The sequence below is a fragment of the Myotis yumanensis genome, unplaced genomic scaffold (genome assembly GCF_028538775.1).
Source record: "Myotis yumanensis isolate MYYU_CA2020_CCGP unplaced genomic scaffold, mMyoYum1.0.hap1 SCAF_24, whole genome shotgun sequence".
Lineage (NCBI taxonomy): Eukaryota > Metazoa > Chordata > Mammalia > Chiroptera > Vespertilionidae > Myotis > Myotis yumanensis.
The window spans coordinates 11026223-11048165 of NW_027223775.1; the positions used below are offsets into that span (position 1 = coordinate 11026223).

General features: G+C 59.7%; 1 protein-coding gene and 1 non-coding gene across 2 annotated transcripts; one reads left to right on the forward strand and one right to left on the reverse strand.

Moving 5' to 3' along the window:
* The first annotated feature begins 269 nt into the window (after positions 1-269).
* On the forward strand, positions 270-21772 carry ASMTL (acetylserotonin O-methyltransferase like). The gene is made up of 13 exons (XM_070402702.1): positions 270-461; positions 4619-4750; positions 5643-5690; positions 6770-6834; positions 8025-8086; positions 9106-9214; positions 9804-10167; positions 12164-12326; positions 14787-14971; positions 16311-16443; positions 16725-16868; positions 18401-18523; positions 21054-21772. Exons 1-13 carry the CDS (start codon positions 369-371, stop codon positions 21368-21370), a joined length of 1938 nt encoding a protein of 645 aa, XP_070258803.1. The 5' UTR covers positions 270-368; the 3' UTR covers positions 21371-21772.
* Positions 4038-4116, reverse strand: TRNAH-GUG (transfer RNA histidin (anticodon GUG)). Its single transcript has one exon. It is a non-coding gene; the product is annotated as a tRNA-His (tRNA).
* Positions 21773-21943: the final 171 nt, after the last annotated feature.

The window sequence follows — 21943 nt, forward strand, 5'->3', positions numbered from 1 at the left end:
TCCGGTGGGCGGGGCCTGCCCAGACGCTGTGCCCCGCAGAACTGCAAGCGGAGATTTGTCAGGGGCGGGGCCTGGTGTACGTTCATCCAATGGGCGTGGCCGCGTTCAGAGCGGGGGTTACGTAGGGGCGGGGCCTGGCGTATGTGCCTCCAGTAGGCGTGCCCGCGTTCAGAGCGGGGATTACGTAGGGGCGGGGCCTGGCGTACGTGCCTCCGCTGGGCGGGGCCGCCTTAAAAGCGCCGGGACGTAGGCTCAGAGCCGGCGTTCGGGGCGGCGTCCGGTGGTCGACGGTGGCTTCCGCGGCTGCGCAGCTCGGACCGGTCGCGCCGCGCGAAGGGCCGGACTCGGGGCGCGGGGGTCCGGGCGCCATGGTCCTCTACCCGGTGATCCGGAGGCTGCGGCACAAGCACGTGGTGCTGGCCAGCGCCTCCCCGCGCCGCCAGGAGATCCTCAGCACCGCGGTGAGCGCGGGGGGCGGGCCCGGGGGTCCGGGGGGCTGCGGCCGGGGCCGGGGAACCGGGGACGGGGCCGGGGTCTGTAGGTGAGGCCTGGGGGCCGGGAGCCTAGTGCTCGGGGAGCCCGGTGACCAAGGAGCCAGGGACCAGGGGGCCCAGTGACCGGGGGGCCCAGTGACCAGGAGACCCAGTGACCAGGGGGCCCGGTGACCAGGGGGCCCAGGGACCAGGTGACTCGGTGACCAGGGGACCCGGTGACCAGGCGGCCCGGTGACCAGGCGGCCCAGTGACCAGGGGCCCAGTGACCAGGGGGCCCGGTGACCAGGGGACCCAGTGACCAGGGGGCCCAGGGACCAGGGGACCCAGGGACCAGGGGACCCAGGGACCAGGGGGCCCAGGGACCAGGGGACCCAGGGACCAGGGGACCCAGGGACCAGGGGGCCCAGGGACCAGGGGACCCAGGGACCAGGGGACCCAGGGACCAGGGGACCCGGTGACCAGGGGACCCGGTGACCAGGGGGCCCGGTGACCAGGGGACCCGGTGACCAGGCGACTCGGTGACCAGGCGGCCCGGTGACCAGGCGGCCCGGTGACCAGGGGCCCAGTGACCAGGGGACCCAGTGACCAGGGGGCCCAGGGACCAGGGGACCCGGTGACCAGGGGACCCGGTGACCAGGGGACCCGGTGACCAGGGGGCCCAGGGATCAGGGGACCCGGTGACCAGGGGGCCCAGGGATCAGGGGACCCAGGGACCAGGGGACCCGGTGACCAGGGGGCCCAGGGATCAGGGGCCCAGTGACCAGGGGGCCCGGTGACCAGGCGGCCCGGTGACCAGGGGGCCCGGTGAACAGGGGACCCGGTGACCAGGGGACCCGGTGACCAGGCGGCCCGGTGAACAGGGGACCCGGTGACCAGGGGACCCGGTGACCAGGGGGCCCAGGGATCAGGGGCCCAGTGACCAGGGGGCCCGGTGACCAGGCGGCCCGGTGACCAGGGGGCCCGGTGACCAGGGGACCCGGTGACCAGGGGACCCGGTGACCAGGCGGCCCGGTGAACAGGGGACCCGGTGACCAGGGGACCCGGTGACCAGGGGGCCCGGTGAACAGGGGACCCGGTGACCAGGGGACCCGGTGACCAGGCGGCCCGGTGACCAGGGGACCCGGTGACCAGGCGGCCCGGTGACCAGGGGACCCGGTGACCAGGCGGCCCGGTGACCAGGGGGCCCGGTGACCAGGGGACCCGGTGACCAGGGGACCCAGTGACCAGGCGGCCCGGTGACCAGGCGGCCCGGTGACCAGGCGGCCCGGTGACCAGGCGGCCCGGTGACCAGGGGACCCGGTGAACAGGGGACCCGGTGACCAGGGGGCCCGGTGAACAGGGGACCCGGTGAACAGGGGACCCGGTGACCAGGGGGCCCGGTGACCAGGGGGCCCGGTGAACAGGGGACCCGGTGAACAGGGGACCCGGTGACCAGGCGGCCCGGTGACCAGGGGACCCGGTGACCAGGCGGCCCGGTGACCAGGGGGCCCGGTGACCAGGGGACCCGGTGACCAGGGGACCCAGTGACCAGGCGGCCCGGTGACCAGGCGGCCCGGTGACCAGGCGGCCCGGTGACCAGGGGACCCGGTGAACAGGGGACCCGGTGACCAGGGGGCCCGGTGACCAGGGGACCCGGTGACCAGGGGACCCAGTGACCAGGCGGCCCGGTGACCAGGCGGCCCGGTGACCAGGCGGCCCGGTGACCAGGCGGCCCGGTGACCAGGGGACCCGGTGAACAGGGGACCCGGTGACCAGGGGGCCCGGTGAACAGGGGACCCGGTGAACAGGGGACCCGGTGACCAGGGGGCCCGGTGACCAGGGGACCCAGTGACCAGGCGGCCCGGTGACCAGGCGGCCCGGTGACCAGGGGACCCGGTGAACAGGGGACCCGGTGACCAGGGGGCCCGGTGAACAGGGGACCCGGTGACCAGGGGACCCGGTGAACAGGGGACCCGGTGACCAGGGGGCCCGGTGAACAGGGGACCCGGTGACCAGGGGACCCGGTGACCAGGCGGCCCGGTGACCAGGGGCCCAGTGACCAGGGGCCCGGTGACCAGGGGTCTGGTGATGGGAGGGAGGCCCAGTGACCAGCAGATCTAGTGACCGGGGGGCCCAGTGACCAGCAGATCTAGTGACCCGGGCGCCTGGTGACTGGTCCACCTACTGACCCTGGGCCTGGTGCCAGGAGGGGTCCAGTGACCCTGTGGCCTAGTGACCAGGGAGCCCATTGGCGAGCCGCCTGGTGACCGACCGGGGACCCCGTGCCCAGGAGGTCAGTGACCCCGGAGCCGGTGGACGGGATGGAGGGCCAAGGTCCCCGGCTGGCGACGGGGGTGGGGTGGGCGGGTGGAGGTTCCCAGGACGGGTGTGAGGTCAGTGCCTCCAGGTGAGTCCTCGGGCCCAGGGCTGCAGTGACCGGGGTCTTGCAGGCCAGTCCCGGCCTCGGGGGCCCCGGTCTGCGGGTGGGGACGCAGGTGTGTCCGTGGCCAGTTCTGGGGGTCTGGCGGCCGAGCGCCCACTGGCCGGGGGTCTGGCGGCCGAGCGCCCACTGGCCGGGGGTCTGGCGGCCGAGCGCCCACTGGCCGGGGGTCTGGCGGCCGAGCGCCCACTGGCCGGGGGTCTGGCGGCCGAGCGCCCACTGGCCTGGAGGTCTGGCGGCCGAGCGCCCACTGGCCGGGGGTCTGGCGGCCGAGCGCCCACTGGCCGGGGGTCTGGCGGCCGAGCGCCCACTGGCCTGGAGGTCTGGCGGCCGAGCGCCCACTGGCCGGGGGTCTGGCGGCCGAGCGCCCACTGGCCGGGGGTCTGGCGGGCGGCCGGCCAAGCCTGGTCCGTGTGCCAGTCCCCTCTCTGCCTGCAGCCAGGCGGTTGCTCTGCCAGGGGGGCGGCCAGTTTATTTACCCTCAGGGGTCAAGGCCCATGTTCCTGCCCCTCGGTGTCCATCCCCGGGGCCTGCCTCCTGCAGGGACCACCCGCTCGGGGGCAACATTAACAAAGACATTTGGAAGCCCTGGCCGGTGTGGCTCAGTGGATAGAGCGTCGGCCTGCGGACTGAAGGGTCCCGGGTTCGAATCCCGCTCAAGGACACATGCCCGGGTTGTGGGCTCCATCCCCAGTGGGGGGCGTGCAGGAGGCAGCCGGTCCATGATTCTCTCTCATCATGGATGTTTCTCTCTCCCTCTTCCTTCCTCTCTGACATCAATAAAAATATATATTTTTTTAAAAAAGTAAAAGACGTAGTTTCCCTTCACACAGCTTTTTTATAAATTTAATTTTATTTATTTAGGTTATTTTTTTTAAATATAATTCTTTATTGTTGAACGTGTTACATATGTCCCCCTTACCCCCCATTGACTTATTTTATTATTTTACTATTTTTATTTTATTTTATTACTTTTAATATTTTAAATTTTATTCATTTTATTGATTTCAGAGAGGAAGGGAGAGGGAGAGGGAGAGAGAGAGACATCCATGAGGAGAGAGAATCATGGACCGGCTGCCTCCTGCGCGCCCCCCACTGGGGATCGAGCCCACAACCCGGGCCTGTGCCCTGACCGGGAATCGAACCCGGGACCCTTCACGCCACAGACCGACGCTCTATCCACTGAGCCACACTGGCCAGGGCTCATACAGCATTTTTGTTTTATTTAATTTATTTGATTATGTTATTTTATTTTATCTTATTTTACTTTCTTATTTTATTTTATTATTTTGCTTTATTTTATATTACTATTTTACTTTCTCTTATTTTATTATTTTATCTTATCTTACTATTTTATTTTATTTTATTTTATTTTTTTCTTATTTTTATCTCATTTTGTTTTATTTCTGGCGGGAAGACTATTTCTAGTCTCGGCCCCTGTGGGGGTGAGGCCCCGGCCTTGGGGACGCTTGGGGAGCCCTTTGACCCGCGGTCACCAGGGTGGCCAGCAGCTGAGTCATTACCACCCCCTGACGTCCGTGTGACTGACGTGGGCAGTGGTGCCCGTCCAGGTCAGCGGCCCGGAGTGGGCAGTGGGTGAAAGTTCAGTCATCAGGAAAAGGCCATGTATCTGGGGACCCTCCCCCACTCTGTCCCTCGTCCTTGCCGTCCTCGAACCCCCGTCCCCCCTCTTCTCCGGTTGCAGGGTCTCAGGTTCGAGGTGGTGCCCTCCCGGTTTAAGGAGAAGCTGAACAAAGCCTCGTTCCCCACGCCGTACGCCTACGCCATGGAGACGGCCAAGCAGAAGGCGCTGGACGTCGCCCGGAGGATGCACCAGGCGAGGGGGGCTCGGCGTCGGCCGCCTGGGGGGGGGGGGTCTCCGCCTGTGACGGGGAGGGAGGGGGGGAGGATTCAGGCTTCATTGTATTTGTTGTTGTTATTGAACTATTTGGTTAGGAGCATTTTATTTTATTTCTATTAAAAATATATATATTTTATTTTTATAAATATATTTTATTGATTTTTCACAGAGAGGAAGGGAGAGGGATAGAGAGTCAGAAACACCGATGAGAGAGAAACATCGATCGCCTGCCTCCTGCACGCCCCCCACTGGGGATGTGCCCGCAACCAAGGTACATGCCCTTGACCGGACTCGAACCCGGGACCCTTCAGTCCGCAGGCCGACGCTCTATCCACTGAGCCACACTGGTCAGGGCAAAGATATTTTTATTGACTTCAGAGAGGAAGGGAGAGAGAGAGAGAGAAACATCCATGATGAGAGAGAATCATGGACCGGCTGCCTCCTGCACGCCCCCTACTGGGGATCGAACCCACAACCTGGGCATGTGCCCTTGACTGGGAATCGACCTGTGACCTCCTGGTTCATAGGTCAACGCTCAACCCCTGAGCCACGCCGGCCGGGTGACATGCGTTGTTTTTAAAGCTGGGTTTGGGCCTAGCTGGTGTGGCTCAGTGGATAGAGCATCGGCCTGCAGACCAAAGGGTCCCGGGTTCGATTCCTGATCAAGGGCACAGACCTCGGTTGCGGGCTCCTCCCCGCCCCGGGCCCTCGTCGGGGCGCGTGCAGGAGGCACCCCATCGATGGATGTTTCTCTCTGGCTCTCCCTCTGGCTCCCACTCTGTCTCCAAAAATCAATGGAAAAATATCCTCAGGTGAGGATTAAAAAATAGTAAAAATTAAAATAAAGCTGCGTTTGTGTTTCTTGCAGAAAGACCTCCGGGCCCCCGACATCGTCATCGGAGCCGACACCATCGTGGTGAGTCCCGCTCCCGGCCGCCCTCCGGGGGTTTGCACGCCCCGGTCACCCAGTCGGGCGCGGGCTGCCCGCCCTCAGGAGCGCCTGTCCCAGCCCTTCCTCCCGGCTCCCGGCTCCCGGCTCCCCGCTCCCGGCTCCCGGCTCCCGGCCGCGTCACAGCATCCCGATATCGGGCGTCGTCTGCACGTGGCTTCTCCCTCAGTGGGAGCCTGTGCCCCAATTTCCCTCTTTTTTTTCTTTTTAAAAATATATTTTTATTGATTTTAGAGATGAAGGGAGAGAGAGAGAGAAACATCCATGATGAGAGAGAATCACGGACCGGCTGCCTCCTGCACACCCCCTCCTGGGGACGGAGCCCACAACCCGGGCCTGTGCCCTTGACCGGGAATCGAACCGTGACCTCCTGGTTCATAGGTCAATGCTCAATAACTGAGCCACCTCGTCCGGGCTCACCTTGAATTTTATTTATTTTTTATTAATCCTCACCCGGACATATTTTCCCATTGATTTTATTTTATTTATTTTATTTTCTTATTTTCTTATTTTATTTTATTTTATTATTTTATTTTATTATTTTATTTTATTTATTTTATTTTATTCTATTTTATTTATTTTATATTTTATTTAATTTATTTTATTTTATTTTACTTTTTTTCCCATTGATTTTTAGGGAGAGAGGAAGAGAGAGGGAAACACAGAGAGAAACACGTCGATGGGTTGCCTCCTGCACAGGGTCTGACCAGGGCCTGGGCCGGGGAGGAGCCTGCCACCGAGGTCCGTGCCCCTTTGACCGCAATCGAACCCGGGACCCTTGGGTCCGCAGGCCGACGCTCTATCCACTGAGCCACACCGGCCGGGGCTCCATGGATTTTCAGAGAGCGCGGGAGAAAAGGCAAAAGAGAGACACATCCATCGGTTGCTCTGACCGGGAATCGAACCCTGACCTCCTGGGTCCTCGACCGATGCCCAAGCCACGGAGCCACCCTGAGTTCTAAAAGGGAAGTGCAGCGAGGGGACAGGGCAGCCTGCACGGCCCGCTCGGGCTGGACACGCCCGCCGCTCTCCCGTTTGTCTTGCAGGCGCTGCAGGGGCTGATCTTGGAGAAGCCGGTGGACAAGCAGGATGCCTACGGCATGCTCTCCAGGTGGGCGCCATGGCGACCGCCTCCCGGGGACCAGCCCCGTCCCATGGAGCCAGGGACGCAGGGAGGGGCTGGGGTCCTTGCGGGGTCCCTCGGCGGCCGGGCCCAGCACCCTGGAGCTTCGCTGTGTTCGGTCCCCCCCAAATGGGGCTGGAGCCGGGGTCCACGTGTCCGCGACCTTCATCTCCGGTCCCTCCTCCCTCCTCCCTCCTCCCCAGGGCCGCCTCCCCCTGACCCGCTATCCCAGGGCCCAGCACAGATCCCAGGGGAGCAAACGGACGGACACTCAGAGACAGCCAGCTCGGGCCCCGGCCGGTGTGGCTCAGTGGATAGAGCCTCGGCCTGCGGACCGAAGGGTCCCGGGTTCGATTCCGGTCAAGGGCATGTACCTTGGTTGCGGGCACATCCCCAGTAGGGAGTGTGCAGGAGGCAGCTGATCGATGTTTCTCTGTCATCAATGTTTCTAGCTCTCTGTCTCTCTCCCTTCCTCTCTGTAAAAAAAATCAATAAAATATATTTTTTTAAAAAAAGAAAGAAAAGAAATAGCCAGCTGAGGGCTGCCCGCCATCTGGGTTCCTCTTATCCCGCCCCCCCCCCCCCCCCCCCGTTCTGCTGATGTTGGGGTCCATGTGCTCCCTGCTGACTGGGACCGGTGACCCCACACCTGTGTCCCCCCTGAACCCGTCTGTCTCCCTTTTTTTTTAGTACCTTTTACTATTTTTATTTATTTTATTTTATTTTTATTTTTTAAAATTTATGTTTATTGATGTCAGAGAGGAAGAGAGAGGGAAGGAGAGAGAGAAATATCAATAATGAGAGAGAATCATGGACCGGCTGCCTCCTGCACGCCCCCTGCTGGGGATGGAGCCTGCAACCCGGGCCTGTGCCCTTGACCGGAATCGAACCCGGGACCCTTCAGTCCGCAGGCCGACGCTCTATCCACTGAGCCAAACCGGCTTGATTTTTTTTTTTTTTTCATGGAGAGAATGGAAAGGGAGGGGGAGAGACAGAGAGAGAGAGAAACATTGATGGGAGAGAGACACATCGATTGGTCGGCTCCTGCACGTGCCCGGCCTGAGACCGGGAATCAAGCCTGCAACCCGGGTACACGCTCCGGACCGGAATCGAACCCGGGACCCTTCAGTCCGAGGCCCGGCGCTCCACCCACTGAGCCACACGGTTGTGTCTTGCAGGTTGAACGGGAAGGAACACAGTGTGTTCACAGGCGTCACCATCATCCAGTGCTCCTGCCGAGGTACCCGGCCGGCTCCACCCCTCCCCAGGCTCACGGCGGGGCCTGGGGACCCTCGGTGACCAGGGCCCGGGGGGGCGGGGCAGCTGGGGCACGACTCCCACCACGGCCCTGGGACCCCGGATCTCGGACTTCCTGCCTCTCCCAGCACCTGGGGCTCCGGGCGTCCCCGGGCTGGTGGCCACCTCCCTCCCTCCCGCCTCTGCCTCCCTCCGTCTCCACGTGGCCGCTCCTCTGTGTCCGACAAGGACCCTGTCCCTGGAGGGAGGCCCCCCCTGACCCAGGACGGCCTCGTCTCCCAGCCTTCACCCCATCCCGTCTGCCAAGGCCCCGTTCCCATAGGAGGTTCACTCACAGGCTCTGGGTAGACGGGGAATTTTGGGGGGACATCATATGCGCCTGGACAGTGGCTATGGGGGGCTCTCTGAAGTCGGGGGAGCCCAACAGGCAGCCATGTGCCTGGGGCTCCTCTCACCCCACCGCCGAGGGCTGTGGGCCCCGGAAATGCCACTCCAGGAATTATCACAGCAAAACACGGGCCCGTCTCGTCCGCTGTGCCTGCCGGCTGCAGCTCCGTCGCCTCTCAGCTCATTTTGTTTGTGTGTTTCCTCTAATTTTCTTAATTTAAAAAAAAATAAAATATTTTTTATTGATTTCAGAGCAGAAGGGAGAGGGAGACAGAGAGAAACATCAGCGATGAGAGAGACTCATGGACTGGCTGCCTCCTGCACGCCCCCTACTGGGGATTAAGCCCACAACCCGGGTACGGGCCCTTGACCGGGAATCGAACCCGGGACCTCCTGGGTCATTAGTCGACGCTCAATGGAGCCACGCCTGCCAGACTGTTTCCTCTAATTTTCTTCTAATCTTTCCCTCTACATTGAACCTTTTCCCCTGCGTTCATGATCCACATCTGAGCCGCACGCATCGCTGGGGCAACGCCCCCCCCCCGCCCAGGCGGCGACACAAACTCGGGGACGCAGGCGACACGCATCCCGACCGCGGGCCTCTTGTACCCGCAGACAGCCGGCTGGACATGGAGATCTCGGAATTCTACGAGGAGACGCTGGTGAAGTTCTCGCAGCTGTCGGAGGAGCTGCTGTGGGATTACATCCACAGCGGGGAGCCCATGTGAGTGTCCCCATCGGGCCGGGCCGGGCTCATCCGCTCCCCACGGCTCAGGCTCAGGGGGAGAGTCCACACCCACCGGCCTTTTATTCTTTTTGGATTTATGTTTAAAAAAAATTTTTTTTTTTTTTTTAGTATTTTTTTATTGATTTCAGAGAGGAAGGGAGAGAGAGAAACATCCACAATGAGAGAGAATCAGGGATCGACTGCCTCCTGCACGCCCCCTACTGGGGATCGAGCCCGCAACCCGGGCATGTGCCCTGGACCTGAATCGAACCCGGGACCCTTCGGTCCGTAGGCCGACGCTCTATCCACTGACCTAAACCAGCCTGGGCTTAAAAAATATGTTTTTGACTGACTTCAGAGAGAGGAAGGGGGAGGGAGAGAGAGGAACATCCATGATGAGAGAGAATCAGGGATCAGCTGTCTCCTGCACGCCCCACACTGGGGATGGAGCCTGCAACCCGGGCAGGTGCCCTGACCGGGAATCGAACCCGGGACCTCCTGGTTCCTAGGTTGAAGCTCAACCACTGAGCCCCGCCGGCCGGGCTCCTGCCCTGTGTCTTACCCTCCCTCCCGCGCCCCCACGCAGGGACAAGGCCGGCGGTTACGGGATCCAGGCGCTGGGCGGGATGCTGGTCGAGTATGTCCACGGAGACTTCCTCAACGTCGTGGGCTTCCCCCTGAACCACTTCTGCAAGAAGCTGGCGGAGCTGTACCTCACACGGCACCCCGAGGACCTGCCGCCGGCCGAGCACGACTCCATCCCCGCCGTCGACACCTTCGAGAACCTCAGCGACCTCAGCGACGTGGAGGGCCGCGGCCAGGGCGGGGCCCAGGTGCAGGGCGACCAGCCTCGGGCTCTGGGCCGGAGGAACTCGGTTCCTAGCAGGATGGTGGACAGCCTGCCCCCGACGCCCCTCCTGGAACTCCTGGACGGCTTCAAAGCCTCCAAGGTACCTCCACGGCCACCCTGGGGCGGCCGAGACGAAGGACCACACACTGGGGGCTTCACCGCAGAGATTCCTCCTGTCGATCCTGGAGACCGGGTGTCCCAGGGCCCTGCTCCCTCCTGTCGATCCTGGAGACCGGGTGTCCCAGGGCCACGCTCCCTCCTGTCCATCCTGGAGACCGGGTGTCCCAGGGCCACGCTCCCTCCTGTGGATCCTGGAGACCGGGTGTCCCAGGGCCACGCTCCCTCCTGTCAATCCTGGAGACCGGGTGTCCCAGGGCCACGCTCCCTCCTGTCGATCCTGGAGTCTGGGTGTCCCCAGGGCCACGCTCCCTCCTGTCGATCCTGGAGACCGGGTGTCCCAGGGCCCTGCTCCCTCCTGTGGATCCTGGAGACCGGGTGTCCCAGGGCCCTGCTCCCTCCTGTCGATCCTGGAGTCTGGGTGTCCCCAGGGCCACGCTCCCTCCTGTCGATCCTGGAGACCGGGTGTCCCAGGGCCCTGCTCCCTCCTGTCGATCCTGGAGACCGGGTGTCCCAGGGCCCTGCTCCCTCCAGAGGCACCAGGAAGGGTCCCTCCTGCCTCCCCCAGCGCCTGGGGCTCAGGTGTCTCCAGGCTGGTGGCTGCCTCCCTCCCGCCTCTGCCTCCCTCTATCTCCACGTGGCCACTCCTCTGTGTCTGCGTCTTCTCTTCTGTGTCCGACGAGGACCCTGTCCCTGGAGGGAGGCCCCCCCCTGACCCAGGACAGCCTCGTCTCTGAGCCTTCATTCCATCGCATCTGCAAAGACCCCATTTCTTTTCTTTTTAAATATGTTTTTACTTATTTATTTATTTATTTTTTGGGAGAGAAAGAGAAACATCCATGATGAGAATCATGGATTGACTGCCTCCTGCACGCCCCCTACTGCAGATCAAGCCCACAACCTCAGGGTGTGGAGTCAAACTGTGACCTCCTGGTTCATAGCTCGATGCTCAACCACTGAGCCACACCAGCCAGGCTCACTCATTTGCTCTAATCTTGAGCAAACCTTGTACCAGCTGTAGCCTAAACCCTCTCTTTTATGATTGGATGGATGGATGGATGGATGGATGGATAATTAAAGGTGTAAATGGATGGACAGATGGATGGGTAGAGAGGTAGGTGGATGGATGGATAGATGGATGGATGAATGAGTGATGGATGGATGGATGGATGGATGGATAGTTGAAGGTGTAGACAGATGGATGGGTAAGTAGGTAGAAATGGTGGATGGATGGATGGATGGATGGATGGATGGATGGATGGATAGTTGAAGGTGTAGACAGATGGATGGGTAAGTAGGTAGAAATGGTGGATGGATGGATGGATGGATGGATGGATGGATGGATGGATGGATGGATAATTAAAGGTGTAAATGGATGGACAGATGGATGGGTAGAGAGGTAGGTGGATGGATGGATAGGTAGATGGATGAATGAAATGAGGGATGGATGGATGGATGGATGGATGGGTGGATAGGTGGATGGATGGGTGGGTGGATGGATGGATGGATGGATAGGTGGATGGATGGGTGGATAGGTGGATGGATGGGTGGGTGGGTGGATGGATGGATGGATAATTAAAGGTGTAAATGGATGGGCAGATGGGTGGTTAGAGAGGTAGGTGGATGGATGGATGGATCGATGGAGGATCAGTGCATGGAGGATAATTAAAGGTGTGCATGGATGGAAGGATGGATGGATTGGTAGATGGATAGATAGGTGGGTGGATGGATGGATGGATGGATGGATAATTAAAGGTATAGATGGATAGGTGGATGGATGGATGGATGGAGGATGGATGGACAAGTGAAGGTGTAGATGGATGGGTAGGTAGGTAGGTAGGTAGGTCGGTGGAAATACTGGGTGCATCGATGACTTCCCTCACCGTGACAGCCTTGCCCTCCGCCTTCGGGCCTGTGGGAGGGAAACGTCCCCGATAAGTCACACACCGAGCCTGACGGTCCCGGTTTCCCACGGACAGGCCCTGTTCACCGCCTGCAAGATGAAGGTGTTCGATCTATTGCAAGACGAAGCCCCCCTGAATGCCACGGAGATCGCCCAGAAGATTGAGGCCTCCGAGGGCGGGACCGGGCGGCTGCTGGACGTGTGTGCGGCCCTGGGGCTGCTGGAGAAGACGGAGAGAGGTGAGGGGACTGGGGGTGTTCTGCCGAGAACCTCGGGAGGCGGGAGCCCGTCACTGAGTCACGGGGGGACCCAACTGGCTGTCCCTGTGCCCTCGGGAACATGGCTGCTTCCTGGAGGGTGAGAGACAAGGGATGGGTGGAAGGAAGGACACGTGTGTGTGTGTGTGTGTGTGTGTGCGTGCGTGTCTGTGCACACGTGTGTTAGGAGAATGACTTCTTATGGGTTCTGGTCTCACAGGGGCTGTATCGGTCGGGGTTCTCCAGAGAAGCAGAACCAATAGGATATATGCGTGTGCCCAACATGGATGCTTATTTATTTAGATAGACGACATGGAGGGGTGGATAGATGACAGATAGATGATAGATTGATAGATAGATTGATAGATAGATAGAGATAGGTAGATATTGATAACAGCGAGATGATACATAGATGATAAGTGAACAGATAGATGATACATAGATAGATGACAGAGGATATGGATAATAGATGGAAAAATGAATAAATAGGTGGGTGCCTGGATGGATAGACGGATGGATGGATGGATGGATAGATGGGTGGATGGATGGATGGATAGTAGATGACAGGTGAGATAAAAGGGTGGATGGATGGGTGGGTGGATGGTAGGTGACAGATGAGAAAAATGGATGGATGGATAGAAGGTGGATGGATGGATAGGCGGATAGATGGATGGGTGGATGGATAATTAAAGATGTAGATGGATGGATGGAGAGATGGCTAGGTAGGTAAGTAGAAATAGTGAGTGGGTAGATGGATAGATACATAGTAGATGACAGATAAGATAAATGGATGGATGAATGGATGGATGGATGGTTGGTAGATGATAGATGAAAAAAATGGATGGATGGATGGATGGATAGATAGTAGATGATGGATGAGATAAAAGGATGGATGGATAGTTGAAAGTGTAGATAGATGGGTTGATGGATGGATGGATGGATAGGTAGGTAGAAATAGTGGGTGGACAGATGGATATATAGTAGTGACAGATGAGATGGATGGATGGATGGATGGATGGATGGATTGATGGATAGTAGATATCAGATGCGATAAATGGATGGATGGGTGGTTAGTAGATGACACATGAGAAAGATGGATAGATAGGTAGATGGATGGGTGGGTGGATGGATAATTAAAGGTGTGGATGGATTGATGGATGGATGGATGGATAGGTAGATAGAAATAGTGGGTGGGTAGATGGATAGATACATAGTAGATGACAGATGAGAAAAATGGATGGATGGATGGATGGATGGATTATAGATGACATGAGATAAATGGATAGATAGGTAGGTGGATGGGTGGGTGGGTTGATGGATAATTAAAGGTGTAGATGGATGGATGGATGGAGAGATGGATAGGTAGGTAGGTAGGTAGAAATAGTGGGTAGGTAGATGGATAGATACATAGTAGATGACAGGTAAGGTGAATGGATGGATGGTTGGATGGATGGTTGGTAGTTGACAGATGAGATAAATGGATGGATAGATGGATGGATGGGTGGACAGACGGACAGTAGATGACAGATGAGATAAATGGATGGATAGATAAATGGATGGGTAGACAGACGGACAGTAGATGACAGATGAGATAAATGGATGGATAGATAAATGGATGGGTGGACAGACGGACAGTAGATGACAGATGAGATAAATGGATGGATAGATAAATGGATGGGTGGACAGACGGACAGTAGATGACAGATGAGATAAAAATAAATGGATGGACGGACGGACAGTAGATGACAGATGAGATAAATGGATGGATGGATGGATGGATGGACGGACAGTAGATGACAGATGAGATAAATGGATGGATGGATGGATGGATGGATGGACGGACAGTAGTTGACAGATGAGATAAATGGATGGAGGGATGGATGGATGGACGGACGGACAGTAGATGACAGATGAGATAAATGGATGGATGGATGGATGGATGGACGGACGGACGGACGGACAGTAGATGACAGATGAGATAAATGGATATAGGGATGGAGGGACGGACGGACGGACAGTAGATGACAGATGAGATATAAATAAATGGATGGAGGGATGGATAGTAGATGACAGATGAGATGGATGGATGGATGGATGGACGGACGGACGGACAGTAGATGACAGATGAGATAAATGGATGGATGGATGGATGGATGGACGGACAGTAGATGACAGATGAGATGGATGGATGGATGGATGGACGGACAGACAGTAGATGACAGATGAGATGGATGGATGGATGGATGGACGGACGGACAGTAGATGACAGATGAGATATAAATAAATGGATGGAGGGATGCGTGGGGGAGGGTGGGAGGATGAAACGTGTTTTCTGGGTTGAACTGAACTCTGGAGCGTGGTCCCTGAGAAGTGGGAAGATGGGGGGTGGGGGGGGCGACGTTCCCAGGCCCGGAGAGGCAGCCAGACCCCATGTCCCCTCAGGGTACAGCAACACCGAGCTGGCCAGCCGGTACCTGCCCTCGGGCGGCAGGTACTCCCTGCACCCCCTCATCGTCTACAACGACGAGCACACCTGGGACTTCTTCACGCAGCTGGAGTCCGCCGTCCGCGAGGGGACCAGCCGGCACCGCGGGGCGCAGGGGAGGACGGTGGACAGCCTGTTCCAGGTACCCCGACGGGGCCTTCCTCTCCGCGCACGTGCCGCCCCGAGTGCGAGTGTTGGGGGCCCTGGGGGCTCGGGGGGCTGGCTGGGCCCAGCTCCGGGCGTTTGTGGGTGCACAGGCCCCGGAAGGAGGATTCCTCAGGAAGTGCTGCGGCAGATTGAGCGCCGTGCTTCCTGCGAGCAGTTCCCTGTCGGGGAGCCCACAGTTTCCCAGCCCCTCGTCCCCCCGACCCCCTGTCCCCTCTGTCCAGAGAGCAGGACGGCTGTGTGTGCCGTGGGGTCCTAGCCCGGCGAGGGCCGGGTGTGCAGGCCACACGGACGGGGGCTCCGGGGGCGCATGGCCGTGCCCAGCAGGGTTTGCGAGGGCAGAGCGCACGTGAGGGGTCCGTCGGGTTCTGCCTGTGACATGGAAGGAAGGAGGGTGACGGAGCGCGCGGCGAAGTCGCCTGTGGGGCAGAGGGACTGACAGACGGGCAGACAGAGAGAGGGGCTCTGGACAGGGAGGGACAAGACAGGGACAGACAGAGGGACAGAGACAGAGAGAGAGAGGGACAGACAGACACAGAGAGGGACAGACACACAGAGAGGGACAGACAGACACAGAGAGGGACAGACAGACGCACAGAGAGGGACAGACAGACACAGAAAGAAATTCACCAGGGGACACGGACAGATATAAGGGGACAGAGAGGGATAGACAGACAGAGGGACAGACAGAGGGATCCCCGAGCAGAGTCTGTGGCTGGAGGAGCGCTCAGCACACGCCCTGTGAGGTCTGAGGCGGAGAGAGACAGACAGACGGATGGACAGGGAGGGAGGGAGGCAGAGAATGAAAACGCAAAGCTGCCCTGACCCCCCACCCCCAGAGGTGCTGGCGAGGTGGGGAGGAGGGGGGCTGTCCCTCCATCCTGGCCCTGAGGAGAGCCTGCCCCCCCCCACGCTGCCCCAGGCCGCGGTGACGCTCAGGGGTGTTACCAGGCAGATCTGAGTGGCCTTGCCCTCTCCCCGGGACCCCGACCCACAGCCATGCTGAGCCCCTCCCCCCAGCCCAGCTCCCCACCCCTCGAGCCCCCAAGCCCCCAGCCCCGGGGACATCAGGGACAGGCCGGGCGGGGGTGCCTGCGTCCCCACAGCAGAAAGGAGGAGGGAAGGGGACAGCCCCAGCTCTGCCCTAAGGGTTTCCCTGTGCGCACCCGCCCCCCCCGCCCGCCTGCGCCCACACCCCACGTGCCCGCACCCCACGCGCCCGCACGCCCGTACACCCGCCCGCGTCCACACCCCACGCGCCTGCACCCCACGCGCCCGCACCCCACGTGCCCGGCTGAGACCCTGCTCCGCCTCAGGACTGCTTCTACCAGAGCCAGGACCGGAAGCTGCAGTTCATGAGGGCCATGCACAGCCTCAGCAAGCTGACCGCCCGCCATGTGGCCACGGCCTTCGACCTGTCGCGGTTCAGCTCGGCCTGCGACCTGGGAGGTGCGTCCGCCCCCGGGAACCGGGCCACAGCCGCCAGCGCCCGGCCTTCGCTTCCTTCCTTTCATGTTTGTTCTAAACCTGTTCGTATTGATCTCAGAGAGGACGGGAGAGAGAGAGAGAAATATTAACGATGAGAGAGAATCATGGACTGGCCGCCTCCCGCGGTTCAGAGCATTGGTTTTGCAGAGGTGGACTGGGGAGTCTCACCGCGGGATTCCTAAGCGCCGGGACGGTCCGGTCCGGTGGTAGAGCGTGTGTGTGTGTGCGTGTCCATCCCGCAGGCTGCACGGGAACCCTCGCCCACGAGCTGGCCCGGGCGTACCCCGGCCTGAAGGTGACCGTGTTCGACCTCCCGGAGGTCATCGAGGACGTCTCGGGCTTCCAGCCCGACCGCGCACGGGCCCAGCAGGTCAGCTTCGTGCCAGGTAAGCGTCCCGCGGCCTCGCGTCGGCTCAGCCCGGGCCGACCGCGGGCACTGAGTGTGTGTGTGTGTCTGTGTGTGTGCAGGTGTGTCTGTGTGTGCGTGCAGGTGAGTCAGTCTGTGTCTGCAGGAGTGTGTGCAGCTGTGTCTGTCTGTGTGTCTGCAGGGGCATGTGCGTGCTCCTGTGTCTCTGAGCATGTGGCGTGCGCACCTCCTTCTGTACACGGTCCCCCCGTGTCCATGAGCGATGGGTTCCGTGACCCCCTCAGGTGCCGCAACCCTCGGAGCTCGGGTCCCTCGGGTAAAGGGCCCTCGCGTTCGCACATAACCGCCCACACCCTCCCGTGGACTGGAAAACAATGCTATGCTGTGCAGGCAGCCTTCCTGGTCCGACCGCGTGGTAACAATGTAACACTTGCTAGTTCCGTGGCCCAACCGCATGGTAACAGTGTAACACTCGCTAATTCCGTGGCCGACCGCATGGTAACAGTGTAACACTCGCTAATTCCGTGGCCAACCACATGGGAACAATGTAACACTTGCTAATTCCGTGGCCAACCACATGGTAACAATGTAACACTTGCTAATCCCGTGGCCGACCGCATGGTAACAGTGTAACACTCGCTAATCCCGTGGCCCAACCGCATGGTAACAGTGTAACACTTGCTAATTCCATGGCCGACCGCATGGTAACAGTGTAACACTTGCTAATTCCGTGGCTGACCGCATGGTAACAATGTAACACTTGCTAATTCTGTGGCCGACCGCGTGGCAACAATGTAACACTTGCCAATCCCATGGCCCAACCGCATGGTAACAATGTAACACTCGCTAATCCCGTGGCCCAACCGCATGGTAACAGTGTAACACTTGTTAATTCCATGGCCGACCACCTGGTAACAGTGTAACACTTGCTAATTCCGTGGCCCAACCACATGGTAACACTGTAACACTCGCTGACCGCCGTGGCAACCGTGTAACTTTTTCAAATAGGTTTTCCGGGTATTGGTTTTGTCCGGCCGGGTAAACAAACCACACAAAACCACACAACTGGGCGCCTTAAAACCACAGACATTCGTCCTCTCTCCGTCCTGGAGACCAGGCGTCTGAGGTCCAGGGGTCCCAGGGCCGATCCCTCCGGAGCCTCCAGGGAGGGTCCCCCTGCCTCTCCCAGCGCCTGGGGCTCCAGGCGTCCCCGGGCTGGTGGCCGCCTCCCTCCCTCCCTCCCTCCCGCCTCTGCCTCCCTCCGTCTCCACGTGGCCGCTCCTCTGTGTCTGCGTCTCCTCTCCTGTGTCCGACGAGGACCCTGTCCCTGGAGGGAGGCCCCCCCTGACCCAGGACGGCCTCGTCTCCGAGCCTTCACCCCATCCCGTCTGCAAAGGCCCTGGTTCTGTTCCCAGGTTCCAGGGTTAGGGCGTGGACACGGCTTTTGGGAGGGACAAACCCCACCATAAGCAGCCCCCCTTTTGCATCTCAATCCCCAGGGTGGAGCCTGGGTCCCTGACGGATGGTCCCTGCATTTTGTCTTGAAACCAGGCGACTTTTTCCAAGACAGCCTCCCGGAGGCCGACCTCTACATCCTTTCCAGAATCCTCCGCGATTGGCCGGACGACAAGGCCCACGCGTTGCTGAGCCGGATCTCGGGCAGCTGCAAACCAGGTGAGACTGGGTCGCACACTTTCTTTCTTAAAACCGTTGTCTCTTTTTTAAAATATATTTTTATTGATTTCAGAGAGGAAGTGAGAGGGGGAGAGAGAAACATCCATGATGAGAGAGAATCATGGTTCGGCCGCCTCCTGCACGCCCCCCACTGGGGATCGAACCCACAACCAGGGTCTGTGCCCTGAAGGGAATCGAACCCTGACCTCCTGGTTCCTAGGTTGACGTTCAGCCACACACACACGCTCAGAGCTCTCACTGACTCCCCACATCCTCAGAGCACGGGAAGCAGACAGACATGCACACGTGCACACACTCACACAGAGAAACACTCACACAGAGAGACACACACACAGAGAAACACTCACACAAACACACTCACAGAGAAACACACACACAGAGAGAAACACACACACAGAGACACACACACACACAGAGAAACACACACACACAGAGAAACACTCACACAGAGAAACACACACAGAGAAACACTCACAGAGAGAAACACTCACACACAGAGAGACACACTCACAGAGAGACACACACACAGAGAGACACACACACAGAGAGACACACACACAGAGAGACACACACACAGAGAGACACACACACAGAGAGACACACACACAGAGAGACACACACACAGAGAGACACACACACAGAGAGACACACACACAGAGAAACACACACACAGAGAAACACACACACAGAGAAACACACACACAGAGAGACACACACACAGAGAAACACACACACAGAGAGACACACACACAGAGAGACACACACACAGAGAGACACACACACAGAGAAACACACACACAGAGAAACACACACACACAGAGAAACACTCACACAGAGAGACACACACACAGAGAGACACACACACAGAGAGACACACACACAGAGAGACACACACACAGAGAGACACACACACAGAGAGACACACACACAGAGAAACACACACACAGAGGAAACACACACACACAGAGAAACACACACACAGAGAGACACACACACAGAGAGACACACACACAGAGAGACACACACACAGAGAGACACACACACAGAGAGACACACACACAGAGAAACACACACACAGAGAAACACACACACAGAGAAACACACACACAGAGAAACACACACACAGAGAGACACACACACAGAGAGACACACACACAGAGAGACACACACACAGAGAAACACACACACAGAGAAACACTCACACAGAGAGACACACACACAGAGAGACACACACACAGAGAAACACACACACACAGAGAAACACACACACAGAGAAACACACACAGAGACACACACAGAGACACACACACAGAGAAACACACACACACAGAGAAACACTCACACAGAGAAACACACACAGAGACACACACAGAGACACACACACAGAGAAACACACACACACAGAGAGACACACACACAGAGAAACACACACAGAGAAACACACACAGAGACACACACAGAGAAACACACACACACAGAGAAACACTCACACAGAGAAACACACACAGAGACACACACACGTACATTCGCTGCTCAGAGTTGTCATACCGAGTCCCCACCCTCATCAGTGCACAGGAGGCGGACAGACACACACACATGTGCACACACTTACTCACACTCACACACTGTACTTCTTGGAGCCTCACACCAAGTCCCTCCATCTTCGGTGCTCAGGAGGCACACACAGACACACACACTCACTGATACACACACTCGCACACACACACAGACACACACACTCACTCACTGATACACACACTTGCACACTCACACACTCACTGATACACACACTCGCACACTCACACTCACTAACTGATACACACACTCGCACACACACACTCACTAACTGATACACACACTCGCACACTCACACAGTAACTGATACACACACTCGCTCACTCCCACACTCACACACACACACACACACTCACACACTCGCACACACTGCACTCCTCGGAGCTGGCGCCTGCCTCCCCCCCAGCTCACCCTCCTGTGCGCATGGGTGCGGGGCGGGTGCTCACCAGCTCCCAGCAGCTGGGGCCCAGGTTTCCCGCACTAGCCCCCCCCCACCCCCCATGGGGCTCATGGAGGCCCCTCCCTACGGTGGGAACTCCTGTTCCCCACCCGGCGAACCCCCTCGGGGAGCCCTTACACAGACCCGTGGAGGGTGGACCAGGCACCCCCACGCCCTGCTCCTGGGATTTCTGCCTCTTCACCCCCCATTTCTCTCTGTCTTCCTGCTCAGTGTGTCTGCCTGTTCCTCGGTCTCTCCCTCTCTCTTGTCTGCCTCTCCCCCCCCCCCCCCCCCCCCCCCCCCCGGGCTCCTGGTCCCCCAGCCCAGCCAGCACTGCCTGCAGCCTGTCCCCTATGCTTCTAACCTCGGTCCCCGGTCCCCATCAGTGTGGACACCCCCCCAGGCCCTCGACCCCCCCACTCCCCTCCACACCCCAACCCCCCCACCCCCACCCCTCGCTGGGCCAGGACCCCAGCGGCTGCTCTTGTGCCGCAGGCGACTGCTTGCTGGTGGCAGAGACGGTGCTGGACGAGCAGAAGCGGGCAGCGCGGCCGGGGCTGCTGCAGTCGCTGGACCTGCTGGTGCAGTCGCGGGGCCGGGAGCGCAGCCTGGGCGAGTACGGGCGCCTGCTGCAGGCCCACGGCTTCGAGGTCGTGGGGGCCGCACGCACGGGGACCATCGTGGACGTCATCCTGGCCACGCGCACCGCGCCGAGCCCCCCCAGCCTGCCCTCAGCCCCCCGTCCTGTCCTGAACCCCCCGTCCTGTCCTGAGCCCCCGCAGCCTGCCCTCAGCCTCCCCAGCCTGCCCTGAGCCCCCCCAGCCTGCCCTCAGCCCCCCAGCCTGCCCTCAGCCCCCCCAGCCTGCCCTGAGCCCCCCAGCCTGTCCTCAGCCCCCCAGCCTGCCCTGAGCCCCCCCAGCCTGCCTTTAGCCCCCCAACCTGCCCTCAGCACCCCCAGCCTGCCCTGAACCCCCTGTTCTGTCCTGAGCCCCCAAGCCTGCCCTCAGCCTCCCCAGCCTGCCCTCAGCCTCCCCAGCCTGCCCTCAGCCTCCCCAGCCTGCCCTGAGCCCCCCCAGCCTGCCCTCAGCCCCCCCAGCCTGCCCTCAGCCCCCCCAGCCTGCCCTCAGCCCCCCAACCTGCCCTCAGCCCCCCCAGCCTGCCCTCAGCCCCCCAACCTGCCCTCAGCCCCCCAACCTGCCCTCAGCCCCCCCAGCCTGCCCTCAGCCCCCCCAGCCTGCCCTCAGCCCCCCCAGCCTGCCCTCAGCCCCCCCAGCCTGCCCTCAGCCTCCCCAGCCTGCCCTCAGCCCCCCAACCTGCCCTCAGCCCCCGCAGCCTGCCCTCAGCCCCCCAACCTGCCCTCAGCCCCCCAACCTGCCCTCAGCCCC

What these genes read in the sequence shown, in the direction of transcription:
- ASMTL (XM_070402702.1), top strand. Translation starts at nt 369, where the DNA reads ATGGTCCTCTACCCGGTGATCCGGAGGCTGCGGCACAAGCACGTGGTG. An exon ending in CATCCAGTGCTCCTGCCGAG is followed by an intron (nt 8,087 to 9,105) that starts GTACCCGGCCGG and finishes TTGTACCCGCAG; the next exon opens with ACAGCCGGCTGGACATGGAG. An exon ending in ACGGCTTCAAAGCCTCCAAG is followed by an intron (nt 10,168 to 12,163) that starts GTACCTCCACGG and finishes TCCCACGGACAG; the next exon opens with GCCCTGTTCACCGCCTGCAA.